The following is a 16,679-nucleotide window of genomic DNA, read 5'->3' as shown; positions in this document are numbered from 1 at the left end:
TTTTTATTTTCATTAGAAAAAAGCTCTGTTGCGCTGTAGAATTTCTGTGTTATTTCTTTTTCAAACAACTCTTCACTTTGCTCTAAATATGATTTTGCATGCCAACTTTTAATACACACATCTGGGAGATGACAAGTCTATCCATCTGAACAGCTGGTCAAAAATGATTCAGATTCTTTCTAGAGTCAACTACATGACTCCTACCTTTGTGATGCTGGTATCCTTCTCCCAGTATGGGAAGATGTTGGTGAAGGTGAGGGGCTCACAGCCTGCTAGGACCAGATAAGCCAGGGGGGGTCGCCGAGGGTTCTTCTCTGTAAGTCACACGAAAAGCAGCAGTGATGAAGAGATGGAAACCAAAATGCAAAGGTGGTGATGCATTTGAATCCAGCTCCAAATTCAGACAACTACTGGATGGAAGAAATAATGTAAAAAAGCACTTGCAGTGTTTATGGAGGAATTAAGTACTTGGTCTCAGTTACTGTAGATATTTGAAAATAAAAAATCAATATTTATAACACAAAAGCACACAAACCATTATTTAGCAGCAAGATAATGTCACAACATTTATATCAGTTTCAAATAAATAATCAGGATATGAGGAAATGCTTTAATAAATGACTGTTTTTGATGTGCACCATCACTTTGGAGAGAAAATATATGAGAGCACCTGTCTGATTACAGTGCATAAACATTTCAGCTCTAATAGGCTTTTAGCCAGAGTTCCTGTCTGTGAACTCAGACCTTTGCAGTACTGCAGCACAGTCTCCATGGCACATTTCCTCTCACTGTCCCAGCGCATCTTTGCAGAGCCGGTGCACTGTGTGTCTTCAGGCTGCCAGCCCTGCCACAGGTACACCTCCATACGGTTATCCAGCAGGAACAGAGCTGGAGAGGTAAAGAGATGAGAATTATATAGTAGCACAAAGGGGTAATATATTCTACTGTAGCTGTTGTGAAGGCTAGAAGGCTGCACATGAAGTCCCAACAATAAAACATAGCAATCAACAGAGAAGGATGTGAGAGATTCTTTTAAACACTAGCGTCATCTGGTTAAGTTTTCATCAGTCCAAGGTTCATACAGAGACAATGTGTAACTGAATGTCTTTGTAATGTCTGTGTGGTGCGTCTTTGTGCGTTCCAGATGAGAAACCTGCCAAGACAAAACATCTCGCCACAATTTAGTTAGACTTTTGACTCATAAAAATGCAAAGGTTAACAAAGAGAATAAATACAGTCCACTTGCTGGTAAATAAATTCAATTTTGTATGTCTTCTTTTTCAGGCAAGGGTCAAATATTATGTAGATCCGGACTCCCACTGACTCTTTTAATTTATTCTATCAAATCGAACATATCATAAGTTGTTTTACACTGATTTAGCTTCCAGAATCAAAGTGGGATGTTTAGGTTAATAGAAAGCACCAGACAAATAATAACATATTATTCACAGAAGTCCAACATTACTACAGGTGTGTGGTACCTGGCTGTTGTGTGGCGTAGAGGTTCTCCTGCAGGAAAGGCATCGCCATGACTCCCTCTGTCACCCGGGCAGGATACAGCTGCTCCTCCCCTTCAAACGCCCCAGAGCTGGCACTCAGGCGGTACAGCCGGGGTGTGTAGTTGTACTTCCCTGGATCTGGACACGACACACACAAATCATTAATGATCCTTCTTGATGATACGTTGGAAAGTTGCTGAGTGGGTTTAAGTAACGTGTAAATGTGAGGACGCACCTTGCAGCATACAGTCGTAGGCTTTCTTGTCTTGTGGGCCCAGAGCCTTCATGAACTCTGAGGGTTCAGCTCCTTCCTCCACCTCCTCAACTTTCACACTGCTGGTGCTGCTCAGACCCAACTCTGAGGGACACCTTGACACAAACACAGAAAAGAGTTGGTCCACAACAGCAGCCATAGGTCCATCAATTTTAGACATCAGCACGTGTCTTACCTCTTGGTTAGTTTGTCTGCAGCTCTTTTGGCCACCTGCCTGGCACTGGCATGTGCTTTACAGCCGTGCCATAAGTAGAGTTGAGCTTTCTGAGTATTAAGAAGCACCAGGCTGGCACGTGACCGCAGACTGGCAAGCTGGCAGTCCACCTCCACCAGCGAGGCCTCCACCTCTGCCTCACCTCGGACACAGAACAACCTCCAGCCACCTGGACAGACAAAATCAGACGTCTTTATGCCAGAATATGGCTGTAAAAATTCTGTGTTACTGTGACATAAAAAGAAAAAAAAAATTTAAAGTTAGCTCTGAGTCTATCTTTAGCACAAGTACTCACCAAGTCGAACTCACCATGTGGTAATGATGAGTTTGATGCAATTTTGTATTGTGATACAGAAAATTAAAGCCTCTACATCTACTTCTTTTTTTTTTTTTTACCTGTGGTGTTTGCACCATCTTCTCTGCTGCCCTTGTGGATGATCAAACCTCCCCGGAAGAGCTGGAGGAAGCACGGCGGCTCTTTCCCCTGACTCACCAACACCTGGATCCACACAAATCGTATACAATTGGATGAACAAAGCCACACATATATCAGTTACTACCTGAACACTCAGCTATTAATGTGTCTATGTGTTCATATTGAGTGAATACATGTCTAGATACTTATAGACGAATGAAGCGTTTGTTTAGCTGTTAAAGAACAGTTTTTAATTGCTAAACAGGAACTATGCCTCCAATAAAAATGTTTGATTTGTAACCGTGATGACCTGATACTCACTTGTGACCCCCTGTGGCTGCCCAGCTCCACTGTCATTAGAGCTGAGGTTCCTTTCTCGCTGATGCTGGAGTGCCGGCCCTGCCAGAAAAAACAAGCAGTCCTCTCTCTTCCAGGAGCTCCTGCGCTCAGCTCCCCTGGTTTCTGCCGCTTCCCCACTGACAGAACAGAACCACAGTGAACCCAGGTGGTGAAATCAGGACTTCTGCTTCCACCTTTGAACAGTTGCAAGACTCAAATGTCTTCTTTCACTTAAATGCATCTTTTCTCACCTTTTCAGTGATGGGACGGTTACCGGTTCATAAATGTACTTTTCAAATAGATGCATTATTAGTCAGACAGATACTAATTCCACACATTAATTTTCTCACTGGTTTTTATAATATTTCATCATATTCAAACCTCCCATTTCACAAGTCTAATCTTAATTCTTCAGGCTACCGCTGTATTACAAGCATGACTCACCAAGTGTGGTGACAGAGTACTTCCAGCGGATGATGTAGGCGTCGCCCTCATGTAGCTGGCCCAGACTCTCTTTAGGCAGCTCCTCCTCACCGTGCTCTTTGATGTGCCAGGTGTCTACAGCTACTGTAGCCAACTCTGCCTGCCTGTCATCCTCTGTCCTCACCAGGCCATGTCCCCGCTGGACGTCAACCCCCTCCAGAACAGTCTTCACCGGCTGAGGCTCATTGTCCAGCAGGGCTCTGGCATCACATGGCTGCAGTTCCAATTCGAGTGGGGAGCGGACAGTGGAGTGGACTGGACTCTGAGCAGGCAAACAATGTTTTTAAGTCGGTTTTAAATTTGTCACTTCCTTTAGTATATTCAGAGCTACTGCGCAGAGCAGTGTTTTATCTTAATTGATTTATAACAGACTGTCAGACCTCAACAGTCACTGCTTTGTTTACAGTAAGTCTAAGCTCGTCTACCTTGATGTCCTCAGCTTGAGCTGCTTCCTCTTTCTTCCTCTCAGCCCAGTCCAGGAACTTCTCCCTGAACAACGATGTCTCATTGTGCTCTGACAGCCGGCCAAACAGAGCCCAGCTAGGACGACTCTCCCCCTGCCTGGATATCACACACACAATTACACAATCACACACACACACACACACACACACACACACACACACACACACATACACACACATACAAACACACACACACACACACACACCACATATGTGATAATTAAAAACAAAAACAAAAAAAAGGAAATCTTCTCTGTGCAGCTGTGCTGGCAAAAGAAAACCACTAGGGGCTACAACAACACAACCAATAATCTAACCAACTCTCAAACTCTTACAGTTGTGTGGTATTTGTCTGTTATACTCACTGAGGTACATCCTTGTTTGTGCAGGAAGCATCTAAAGGGTTGACTCTGCAGTTGCTGTAGTCGTAGCTGCCGCTGTAGAGCTGTTTTCCCAGTTTGACGGCCACTTTTCTATCACCCAAGGGCACATCTTTCCCATGCCATACGTACACTTCACTGCCAAAGTCAAACACCAAGACCTGGTGTGGAGTATTAGCAGCAGCAGGAAGGTGGAAAGAGAAGAGAGAGATGTCAGGGTCCCACTGCAGTTATTACAACATGCAACACAACAGACGCATACATAAATATAATGAAATTCATCTAGATTATTATATACACCTCTAACTTTTATATGATCCTTTCATCCTTATTCAGACTTTCTAAGCAGATCCCAAACTTTTATGAGGTCATTACTCTCATTGCATTAGTGATGTTACCTCATTAGAGCTGAGCAACGAGACACTCGGGATGGAGGCCCAGGCATCTTCATGAGGCACCAGTTTGTCTCCCTGGAGTCTGTACACCCCGTTAGAGTCTAAGACCCCACTCTCATACAGTTCATCTTCCTCTGGCTCCCCTGCCCCTGTAACACACACACAACACAGAGAGCAAGGTAATCTTATGTGTATGACAGCAGGGGTGGGGCAGAGTGGTTAGACAGATAATCTGTCACATGATAAACCAAGCATCAACACAGCTTAAGTGTTCTTCAGAAAAACAGCAGATATCTTGTCTTGATAAGTTCTATTAGACAGTGTTATAGCAAAAAGTATAACTTCAGTTCTCACTCACTGTCACTAAAACACCAAAAATAAAAGTCTTACTGCTAGAGGTGTTTAGTTTTGAGCTGTTGCAGAGACAGAGGTACAGACATAGCGAGAAAGATCATGAGTACATGACCTGTAAAGTGTGTGATCAGTGTGAATAATAAATGTGTGTATTTTGTACCTCTGTATTTGGTCTTTCCTCCCAGCAGGCTCCAGAACTCTTTGGCCCATCTGCTCTCAGTGTTGATGCCCTCCTCTAGCACTGTCACCTGGGGGGCCTTACAGCCAAGGTCCCTCTTGGCCTGAACAAACGAGGCCATCTCTGATGCCTGGTCACACAAAGAATAATATACATGTTACAACTGCGTAGAGGTACAGCATTTATCTCTTATCTCTACAGCAAGTAGGAGTCATGTTAGAAGCATTTATTTAGTCAGGGCATATTGGTTAAAACGCAGACCTGGATTTACCTGGAGCAGGACATTTCTCTCTGCAGCACTTTTATCAAGATGTAGCAGCACCTGTCTAAACATGGCAATGCTGGCTCTGAAGCCTGTCTTTGCAATATCCAAGAATGTGTGAAGTTTGCTACCTTAGCTTTCTCAATGACGTTGGCAAACTCCCCACTCCACATGAAGCAGTGCTTCGGTGTTATGAGAAGGAAGCAGTCACCACTGTTTAGAGAGCTGGCTGTGGGCTCCACCAAGCGCACCTGGACGTGCCTCCGACCTACAGACAGCGACAAAACAGCTTGTACTTCTCGAAGAGACATAATCTTTTTTTTAAATTTGTTATTAACTTCATATTCTTAAAAAACAATACAAGAAACACACTTGAGAGCTTCTCATTAGCGGCAGTTTTAAGTGTTATGTCAATTTGTCTTTATAATAAATGCTTCTGGGTGATAAATCACCATATATCACAGCAGCATTCAACAAATGTTTGTAGAAAACATTGTGTTGTGTGAAAACTCTTGTGTTTCTGACCTTTGATGCGGATAAGCATGAGCTTGTTGAAAGGCACTGCACTGTTGTTGGTCACAACATCAGTCGACTTGACACTGCGCAGGCTGACCTTGCGGAAGTTCTCCTTGCTGGCGAGGCCTGCCAAGGCCACATCGGCCAGGTTGGAGTGTTTTGCCACTGGGTGGGAGGCAAAAAGTGACACAGTTATCAACTACTACAGGTTAAAGGTTGAACTAATGCAGTGTCATGATCTAATCTGCCATCAAAAAAAAAACAAAACAAAACACAAACAAAGCTTTAGCATAGATTATAAAAGACAGGATGCGTTTTCTACTGTCTTTTTTAATGTGAGTTGCACTTGACAGCACGTATATAGCTCCCACTTCCTCTTATGTAAACTGTCAAAAGGTCTCTGAGGTCAACCCCTGGAGAGTATCTAAAGAGAGGAGCTGAATATAGAGAATATACAAGCAGCAGACAAACAGAAAATATATTCAGTCCTTGAATACAGATAACTGGTATCCAACTTCAGCTTTTCTTTGTATGCAGTGCATTTGCTGTGCATACACTTCAGTAACCATGTTACCGTCAGCTTTCTGCAGTAATCTGGTTTCTTAAACATCATGGAAATGAGAAAGCCTCTCTCTGTAAAAAGGTAGGGGGTTTGAAAAATGCAATTTCTCTCAATAAATTTCTGCAGGAGAAAGGTGATTTCTTTGGCCACATATAGATGTGACCAGTTTCCTAATACCTCAGCCTGAGTTAGCGTCGCTGTGACAGCAGTGCAGCAGGATAAAACAATGCAGCCTTGCATTCACAATAATTGAATTAAAAGTCAAATTAAAACTGAAATGGACACAAAGTAGCTTCCATAAGTATTAACACTTAAAATAAGTAAGGCACAGCTCCCTACTGCTTGTATCAATCAATCAATCAATCAATCATACTTTATTTGTATAGCACTTTTCATACAATAAAATGCTTTACGTAGATGATGAACAATATAACACCAAAAGCAACCCCCAGTAAAGGTAAACTCATTATCCAATTCATGAGATTACATTAAAATATTGAAAGGTCACTATATTCACTAGGTATAATCTCATTCTTATGCTAATTGTTCTATTGATGTTTTTTTGGATTTAACTTTTTTTGATCCTTTAAAGCTGTTGAGCCCTCTAAGACTCTTAAGTTTAGCTGGGGTAAGAACCTTAGCAGTGCCACAGTAGGTAAGTTTGAGCAGTCTTACTCCTCTCCACTTGGATCCTCTTGGTCTCCACTGTGGCTACGTTGAGCCGCTGTTCGGTGTAGACCTGCCGGAGGTCGTTGCGGGCAGCCAGAGCCCGCAGAGGGTTCCTGGAGCCCTGATTTCTCCGGTTTGGTCGCACTGCACGCTTGTGTTCTGCTACTGCTGAGGTCAGCCTTTAGACATTCATACACAAAACAGTGAAAATTATTAAGGCAAGCTATTTAAGACCATTCCTGCAGAAGTTCAAATAATAACTTAAATATAAGTTAAATTAAATATAAGTTTAAGTTCCTTAAATTTTTAAGGAACATGCTTAAGACATAATTGATGGCAAATGGAAAATTCCTGTCAATAAGATACAGAAAATTTTCTTAAGGGATAAGATGCCACTAACTAATTTATGATAATCATAAACTAACTTTGGTGTATTGGCCTGAATCTGGCTGAGGTCGTCCTCAGTAAGGACCACACTGGAGTCCTGGAGTGCAGAGGGTGAGACAGATTTGTAAAAGCTCCCAAACGTCTCCTCATCGTCCAGGGTCATCACTTCTTTCTCCGTCTCTGCCGTCACCTCAATGGTGGATGTCTTGCTTTTGCTCACACCTGACCCGCCCACCACAGCATGAGGAAACAGGAGGGATGGAACAGGAAGTGTTAAAACACAACTTGATAATGAAAATGATGCTTTTTTTATTTTTGCTGAATTGTGCTTTTTGCAAACAGTGTGAGGACAAGGTCACCTATGCGGCAATAAAATAAACATGTACAATAGATGCTTAATAAAACAGTGTATAATTAAATATAATGTGACGTGGAAACCAGTAACAAGCAGAGGGATTGTACCTTTATTGTGAAGCTTGTCTAGGAAGGACTCAAGCTTGTCGAGCCTTTTATCTCCTTCCACCTTGACATCAGTTCTACTGGAGATTTCTGTCCAACACAAACAAACAGAGGTCTGATAAACTGTAGCTCAATACACCCAGTATTTCAGAACAATAGTCATTTCTGGCATTAACAGAAAGTTTTCAAAAGTCAATAAGAAATCTTTATCGTCTGAAATTAGTGGCAGTCAGTGACCCAGATCTAGTTCAAGTATCAATATCTGAAATATTTGCAACATGTGCTGACTGATTAACTGAATGACTCAGTGAGTACCTTCATGTGGCTTCACAGGTGTGGCATTAGACTTCTTGAGAGAGATAAGAGGTGACTCCTCCTTTCCTGTGTCTGACACAAGACCTGGTGGAACACAAGGGGAGAATCAGGACTGCAGCTAAAGATCATTATTGTTGCAGATTAATCTGATAATTCTATTCTCGATTAACCAAGAACTTGTTCTGTGTAAAAATGTCAGAAAACAGTGAAAAATGAATGTAAATATTTCAAAAGTAAAAGGTGACAGTAAAAGCAGCAAATTTTCAAATTACAGAAAAATTAAAAGTGAATAAATGGTATTTTTGCTTGAAAGTTGACTGAAACTAACAGCACAAATAATTCTCTATCGATGAGCTAATCAATATAATTGACTAATCATTGCAGCTCTAAAGGGAATCATCTTCCAAGTATCCAACATCCCTGTAGAAATTGTAGAATAATGTGCTGTAAACCACTTTGAGCATCAAATCTGACTCAGCAGGATCTCTGTATATGCTGTTATATTAAAAAAAAAAAGCAAACTTAAGACCTGAGAGACTTGAGAGCTTGCAGGAATGACTTGGCCTATCACAAAACTATAAACATGCTTGTACCAGCTTAGGTCCACTCAGAGTAAACATACCTCTCTTGGCCATACGTCCAGCCACAGTGAACTGGATGGAGTCGTTGGCTGCTCCTTTGCCTTTGTTCTTCCACTGCTCCTCCTTCTCCTTGAGGATCTTCATCCTCTCTACCAGCGTCATCTTGGGCTCAGGATCTACGTTGGACTTCTGTTGGAAATATAATTCAATTTCAGATACAGTATTAAGAGTACTTTTAAATAGTGAAAGTCTTTTACTCTACTGTCCATTTAATTCACATGGGAACAGACAGTTATGAGGACACACTGATGTCACAATGAGAGCGAGAGATGTTGCATGAGGAAAAGAGAGACTAGTGGTGATGGTGAAAGAAGACAGTGGAGCAACACAGGCAAAGATTAATTTAACAGGAAACTATGAATGATCCCATGACTTTTAATTATTTGTGGAGGAGGCTGACTTCTTCCAAAAACAAATACTTCCACAGAGGTTTTTACTGTGTCATTCAAACTTTGTTTTTCAAACAAAAAACATGAAGAATGTTGAGTCCTAACAATAAAACACCAAAACCCCTGTTTATATAACAAGGCTATCCATCACCCACTACTCAGTAGAGCTTTCCTTACGTGATTTACCCCTGCTGCCATTTTTGCACCTGAGCTCTACCATTAAAAATGAATTAGCAGGGGTTTACTGGGCCTCCTGGTCCCACTGGACCCCAGGAGCCGTGTTATGGTAATTAATGATATTCCACTCCTAAATATTTGAAGCGTTTTATGGCCCTGCCTGGGTTTTTACTGGCTGCCACCCCTTATTCCTTCACTAATAATGAGCAATTCATTGCGTGTAATGTAGCATGAGTGGGGACTTCCTTTCTGCAGTGGGTTACACGCAGCTTAGCCTCACAAAGGAAGACCCATCTCTGCACTATGATTACACAGAAGAAACACAAAATAAATTCTTATCAGACAAAAAGTATAATACAGAGGACAATTGTTGAACAGCTGCAAGTAGACGCCAAAACAATTCTTGCTGTGAATTCTGTGCTGTGAAACATTCAGCATTTATTCAACTGAGGGCATCGGCAGGACAGTTTGTGCTGCTTGAAATTAAAGTAAATGACAAACAAATGATTGGGATTCCCGAAACCAAATACCTTGTTAAAGTCATAGAGGAATGTGCTTTGTGGATGACAGATGGCCTGTGTGATCTACTGACTGTCATACTATAACTTATAACATCTCTGCTGTATGCTCTGAAGGGTCAACTTAAACATTCACAGATGTCAACAGCTTTAAAGAGAAAAAGATGTTGGGCTAAAGTAGTGAACTGTAGCCAGACCGATGTTGCATTAGAAAAGAAAGAGTCTCCTTGGAAAATAAAAAGTCTATCCTCTAATTTGGACACAAAATTTATGTAAAAAAAAAAAAAAAAAAAAAGGCTGAATGATTTGAGAAAAGTGTGCATTTCAGATTTTTTTTTTTCTGACCAATATTGTAATGTAAACTTTACTTTTATAAATTAACGTCCACGCCTTTGCTGGTTGTTTACATGGTAATAAACAGGATACCTCCAGGGTCCTTCCTCATTGAGTTTTAATAGTAGACACTGGCATGGAAAGACCGTATTAACCAGACAACAGGTAGGAGTTTAAATAGCCTTGTTTTGCCAACTCACAGAATTTGCCTTAATCAGCTACAGATGACTATGCTTTTTGGCTGCAGTTGCTTTTAGAGCGAGAAAAATAAATGATTGTTGCTGTACTTTTATTCAAAATGCTACAGCTTGTTAAAATTGTACTTTTGCATCACAGTTTCAAAATTAATTGTTTAGTTTTAAAACAGCAGGAACAAGCTCAATACTCAAACTTCAATGTTTTATGAAATAGCAGAGTTCAATATCTTTCTGGTTCATGTGAAACGTGTTGACGTGAATTTTTAATAAGTACTATCATGAATAGAGCCCGGTTATTGGTGCAGGGGGCCTTTCACCTCTCACCCAGTGGATGCTTGGATAGTGTGACAGTAACTCATACAAACTATTGATTATGCAAACTGTGAACAAACCTTGCTATAGGATGACAACTAATGAGTACTTTCATTATTTATTTATCTGTCTGTATTTTTCCCCCAATTAATCCTTTTGACTCAAAATGCAAGAGAATAGTGAAAATGTATCATAATTTCTCAGAGCTAAAAGTGACATTTCCAGACTGCTTGTTTGATCTGGCCAACAGCTCAAAACACACACACGGACACACACACACACACATATATATTGTTGACTTATCTTTTTAGATCTACTATACTATTTTCGAAGGCTAAAGGCTAATTCACTACCTAATTCCAATGCTCAACATAAACTTCCCTCTCAAAGAGAAGTCCTGCAGATATGAATCCAACAGGTCAAAACCCGTGGTTGCTACAGCAGAAGTAAGATAACCCAGTGGTTGGAGAGACTCTGAGACGAGAAGGTCAAAAGTTTAATGCACACAACAGTCCTTCTTTCCAACAGTATATTTACTGTTGAACTGTCCCTGAGAAAGACACTCTATCCCTGCTTACTCACTCACAGCTAGAAACTGCACTGCCATAAAAACCACCTTCCTGTGGAGAGTAGATTAAATAACAGGTCAAAGGAATCCTTTGTATTTATCCTGAATTAATATGAAACATTCTTAAACATACAAACAGCCATGTACTGAATGAATGGAAAAACTCCAGTTTCTTTCAAACAATCTTTCACTCAAACACAACAAACCTCCTCTTTCTTTCTCCATCTGCTCCCCCCTCACTCACACAATGGCAAAGGTACAAGTGGTAACAGATTTTCTTGTACTCTAATGTCAAACATGTTGCTCGATGTGGTCAAATATTAGCCTGACATGAGGAAAAAGTTCAAAGAAATACATTTAATCACACTGGCATGCACACAGAGACAGCACATTGGGGCTGAACATCAAAGTGAGCCCTTGCTGATTTCGTAACATGAGAGAATGTGACACATCTGACATACAGAGACCTTTCTGCACACACAATTCTTGAATGTAGCATGAGTGAGTATGAGAGTTTTCAATTTTATTTGTTAATTTAATTTTTTTAATAAACAAATAAAATTAATGATAAACTGATAAACAAACTTATTTGCTACACAAATAAGTCAAATGTTTGTACTACAGGAGTAAATCCTGTTTCTTGTACCTTTAAACTATTAATACATCAAATTGCTTATACACTACAATCTCCTCTCAGTCAGTACAGTCATGCTACAATACAAACCACAATATCTGTCATCTAACACAGTCCTGAAGCATTCTCACACACTGACACAGCCCCTCCAGCGAGCAGCCCATCTCTGGAGTCAATCAGAGAAGGGAAATACCTTGGCCTGACAGGACCCCAGAGAGAGGGGAGGAGAGGAAAGAGCCTGGGCCTCAGACCCCCACAGGAAACAATTTTTCTCAGCCCTGCCTTACTGTATGGTGCAGACAGCACCCCAGCCAAACCACTGACACAGATATCGAGCAACTGAGGGTCAGCAAACCACATTCATGTAGCGATGGCAAGTGTGTCGACAGCTCTGATGTCTCAGTGGTAATCCTCAGAGAGTGAGAGACTGTCCAGAGCACAGGTAGAGAGAGAGGGGCAAAATAAAGTCCATGCAGAGTGGCCCTTATGGTACATATTTATGTACAAACACTCACCTGAAGGGACAAGGAAAGGCTGACAGGCAGGTGTCAAAGTCAAAAAAAGGGGTAGATTCCACAGGTGAGGACAGAGGGAACTGGAAAGAAGGGTAAAAGGGAGGAGGAATAGTAGGAAGAGAAGAGGACAGGAAAATTATGAGAGGAGAACAGAGGAGCATGGCAGGGCAACATTAGATTGCAGCAGCTGGAGTGAGCAGGTTTTGGCACAGAAGAGTTTAGAACAGATATGGGTCATTTAAAGCCTGGCATAAAGTTTGGCAGAATGGGAGCGAAAGGAAAAAGGAAACAGACTGTTTACAGTAATGCATGAGAAGAAATCAAATCAAACACACATTCCGGTTTGTGACAGCAAGAAACTAGCTTCATGATTTCGTGTGAATCAAGTCAAACTGTCTCACCCCATAGGTGGAATTAATGGCAAAAACTGGGTTCCCTTCAGTGCATTAACTTTCCCGTGGATGATGTTGTAATAATGCCCATTTAGGCAGCCTATTTCAACACACTCACAATGTAATTCAGATAATGAACTCATCTTTAGTTGATTATCTCTAATCCATTTTCTGGGAACCAACACTCCAGGGACAATGTTTCCAACCGAGTCTTAATGGAGTGAAGTTTCTGTGGGGGTAGCTGCAGTGTCAGTGTTTTGACTTGTGAAGAGTTGTCAGACTAGTCTTCAGTGAGTCATTGCTGGAAAACAAAACCTACACATTTAGCAAATCCTGGAGGATTTGAAAGTAAACCATATATTTTCAAATATTCTTTCTTTGCCTATGTGGATTTTGTAAAGAACTTAAAAAAAAACTTGAACTTAATTCGATGCCAAAACTGAATTTATATTGACAAAGTTGGACACTCTTAATCATTAACTGGTAACATGCTGCAAAGAGTCAATGTAACTTATGATTAACGATCATTATCCAGGACATGACAGACTCTCTTTAAATTAAATTTACAACAAGACCTTATTTTACAACACAAGCATGGAGAACAGAACAGCTTAGCAGGCTTAACAGGAAACATCTGGAGCTGGTTGGAGATGACCATGGTGTGTACCATGCATGTTGATTCCCTGGTCTCCCACATATCAACCAAAGAGCAACAACATCTGCTCCAGCTTGGCAGTGTCTGAGATAAATAGACATGCCTAAACATGAAAACCAATGGCCTCCCCTCACGAAGGGAAAAGGGAATCTAACGAGAATAGTCACATGCCAGTAAATGCCCCATTGCTAATGCAGACATGGCATCAGTGCCAATAATTTAGCCAAACCATGCATTATCTACATCTCTGATGTGAGTCAGTTTCCCAGAGCTCTACAGTAGCAGCCGCAGTACAAAGCAGGTTCCAGACCAATTCACAAGCAGTAACCTCAGATAGAAATAAAGGAATCCACAGACTTTTTGGACACCAGTTTGGTCCTCCTTCATGCGGGAGTGTTGAGGATGCACTTTTTGTGCCATTAATGGAATTACACTAAATTTTATGGACTTTGTGTTGATTTATCACACTGAAGACAAACCAAATGTAAAATGACATCACTTTTAAGTATTTAGTTGACTGGGGATTTGTCCACATTTTTGGCTGTCTGTACTTAGTCATAAATAGGTTTTTTCCAGACTACGAGTGAATTTATTCTAAGGTTAGGTCATCTTTGGATGAAGCATGAACCCAAACCAGAAATCCCCCAAGAGGATCACTGGTCTCTACAAACATCAAGCCAAGAGATGCTTCATACAAATAAACATGACATCACTTCAACTTTAGTGTCAAATTGACTGTTTTGCTGTTGTTCACGTGGCACACACGGGGGTTTTCCTCTGCTGCAGTATCAGTCAGTCACAGAGTCCATGGGATAGTTATTATCTAGTGTAATGTTCTTTCTCCACTTGAGTACTCAGAGAGGGTGGTCTTGTTTGTATAGGAGCATGTAGAAACCCGCATGCACTTCCATCACCACTTCAAAATGCCAGTTGTCTTATCATGTGTCTCTTAAACCCTCTATGCTGAGCTTTGCAGAACTGTATGACCTGGATGTCCATGAAGAACACAAAAGCTTGCTTAGGGGGGGAATTACTTTTGTAACTTTGAGGAGAGAAGAGAGAGGTCTACAAAACCCAGCAAAGGAAGCAGGCATTAGGTTGTAAGGCTTTGCAGGTGTTTGTCATGGTGTAGGATTTTATTTTTACAAGGGGAAGGGGTGTGTCTGTCTTTCTCTCTGGGAGGCTAGCTAAGCCCTGGATCTCTGGCTTTGGCATTACCACTCCCAAATCTGCTGCTCCCCCTACCCCCACCCCACACACACACACCAAGCCCTCCACAACCTCACACCCGCTTGGCAGCCACCAGGGGAATTAGCTGATTCAGCAGAGGAAGAAATGTGTTTGGGGCCAAATCTTTCTTTCCCTGAACACAAAGCCGAGGGGAAGCCTCAACATATGGCAGGATTTGCTCAGTACATGGTTGATGTTGCCATAATGATGCTGCAGCAGAAATGGTTTTTACTTTTAAGAGATCTTGTAGACCTGTTACTCATCCCAACTGACCAACAACTTAACCCCACTACACAAAGGAAAGGTTCAGTAAAAGCTCACTCACCTTTTTCCTCCAGGCATTTTCTGCACCTTGGAGCTGACTGAAGCGATCAGCCAGTGATGTCTGGATCATCTCAGATGGCTTGGGCTTCTTCAGTCTATCCTTCTTCTCATCATCTTTACTAGTGAACTCTGCCAGTCTGAAAAAGGAAAAATACCTATAAGTTCTTTTCTTAGTTTTTTTGTGTATTTATTATATTTTTTAGAGTATTATATATTTTGAAAAGCTGTATGTTACCTAGTCATAAGTTCATGGTAATATACGTACTAAATACTGTACTTTATATTTAGTGTGTACTTTATTATTACTTTACTTTTAAATGTACTGTTTTTTGCCTGTAATGATGGTGAGCTTGTTCAATTATTTGAAGCTTCAGTCACTTGCCTCAGATGAATAAAAACTCCACTTAAATATATTAAAAGGATGTAATCAGCATTTGATTATCATAAGCATGGAGTTTGTCTTTGTCAGCTTTAGCTAGAATCCATACAACTGCTACTAATTAATTTATTATTACATGTAAAAATCCTGTCACTCACTTTCATACTTTTTTGTAATATTTGAGATTTATTGAGATATTTGATATTTTTTCAGTTCACTTTTCTTTGGACAGACAAACTACGCCCACTTTAACATTATGCTTGCTGTCTTTGTGTTCATCCAATGACCTTTGTTTGAGTGATGAGCCCAGACTTCCATCCAAGCTGCTCTCCAGCTCCTCAACATCCTCTGACACTGTGGAGGTCTTCTCCAGGCTCTCATCGGGCGAGGGACTTCGCATCTCTTCAACGCTCCCTCTACTGCTACCGCTGCTGCCCCCACTCTGTTGTCTGTCCACGCTGAAGCTCCCTCCGTCTGTGACATCATCAGTTAATGGCTCATCCTCTCTGTCATTTTCCTCACAGACCTCCTCCTCTATTTCTTCCTCCTCCTCCTCCTCCTGCTGCTCCTCCTCATCTGCCTCCTCCGTTTCTTCCTCGCTCTCAGGGTGGCTGAGGGTGACGCTGCTTTGTCGGGCTAGCGCGCATTCAGGCGTCGAGCCCTCGCTGTGGTCGGACTCCACGCTGGTGGAGCGGCTTTTCTTTAGAATTCCCTTGATGCCTCGAGGCCCTGAGTCTTGGCGCTGCAGAGAGGCAGGCTGGCAGGGAGGAGAGGGAGGGGGAGAAGCGTCCCTGTTCTTGCTGTCAGAGAGGAGACTGGAAGGCTGATGTAGAGCGGGAGAAAGAAAGAGTTTTTTTTTACTACCAGCCATTATATTTATAATATCTGGAACAGACTATTTAAAGTTACAGTACCACTTGATGAAGTGTAATCTGCGGTGCCCTTTTATAGCACATTACTCTCTCCGACCAGACCAACACTGTCCAATAGCAACTCTCCTGTAGTTTCCACATAAACAGTAAAAACCTTCTCTTATTGCTTGTCTAAAAGTCTCAAAGACTGTAATATGCAACCATGTACACAAACACATACTCCTGTTCCACTACTGTTTGTTCTTTCAGTGACCTGCTGCTGTTATCAAGAGGCTGAGGGTTAGTAGGTCAGGACGAGGTGGTTAAAAGGGACATAATAGTGGGGATGAGCAAATGAATACGGGCAATTTAGGGATAGTGAGAAGGGAAACAACAGTG

The 16,679-nt window shown here is 41.5% G+C and overlaps 1 protein-coding gene across 1 annotated transcript in view; it reads right to left on the bottom strand.

Annotated features, from left to right (window-relative positions):
• svild (supervillin d) overlaps positions 1-16,679 on the bottom strand; it is a 44,905-nt gene that overhangs the window by 2,093 nt on the left and 26,133 nt on the right. Inside the window, exons 7-27 of the mRNA XM_071462372.1 lie at positions 15,717-16,252; positions 15,052-15,187; positions 8,788-8,935; positions 8,166-8,249; positions 7,854-7,940; positions 7,430-7,613; positions 7,011-7,183; positions 5,783-5,938; positions 5,389-5,525; positions 4,978-5,125; positions 4,467-4,612; positions 4,054-4,229; positions 3,650-3,785; positions 3,186-3,486; positions 2,724-2,878; positions 2,384-2,486; positions 1,949-2,156; positions 1,735-1,868; positions 1,482-1,637; positions 745-888; positions 205-314 (exon numbers count right to left, since the gene is read on the bottom strand). Of these exons, the coding sequence (XP_071318473.1) occupies positions 205-314; positions 745-888; positions 1,482-1,637; positions 1,735-1,868; positions 1,949-2,156; positions 2,384-2,486; positions 2,724-2,878; positions 3,186-3,486; positions 3,650-3,785; positions 4,054-4,229; positions 4,467-4,612; positions 4,978-5,125; positions 5,389-5,525; positions 5,783-5,938; positions 7,011-7,183; positions 7,430-7,613; positions 7,854-7,940; positions 8,166-8,249; positions 8,788-8,935; positions 15,052-15,187; positions 15,717-16,252 (3,558 nt within the window). The remainder of the gene's footprint in view (positions 1-204; positions 315-744; positions 889-1,481; positions 1,638-1,734; positions 1,869-1,948; positions 2,157-2,383; positions 2,487-2,723; positions 2,879-3,185; positions 3,487-3,649; positions 3,786-4,053; positions 4,230-4,466; positions 4,613-4,977; positions 5,126-5,388; positions 5,526-5,782; positions 5,939-7,010; positions 7,184-7,429; positions 7,614-7,853; positions 7,941-8,165; positions 8,250-8,787; positions 8,936-15,051; positions 15,188-15,716; positions 16,253-16,679) is intronic.

This window comes from Trachinotus anak, unplaced genomic scaffold (genome assembly GCF_046630095.1).
Source record: "Trachinotus anak isolate AG129_WGS33_773 ecotype Australia unplaced genomic scaffold, CSIRO_AGI_Tana_v1 ptg000025l, whole genome shotgun sequence".
Taxonomy (NCBI): Eukaryota; Metazoa; Chordata; class Actinopteri; order Carangiformes; family Carangidae; genus Trachinotus; species Trachinotus anak.
This window is presented reverse-complemented; position numbering and strand designations above follow the sequence as displayed.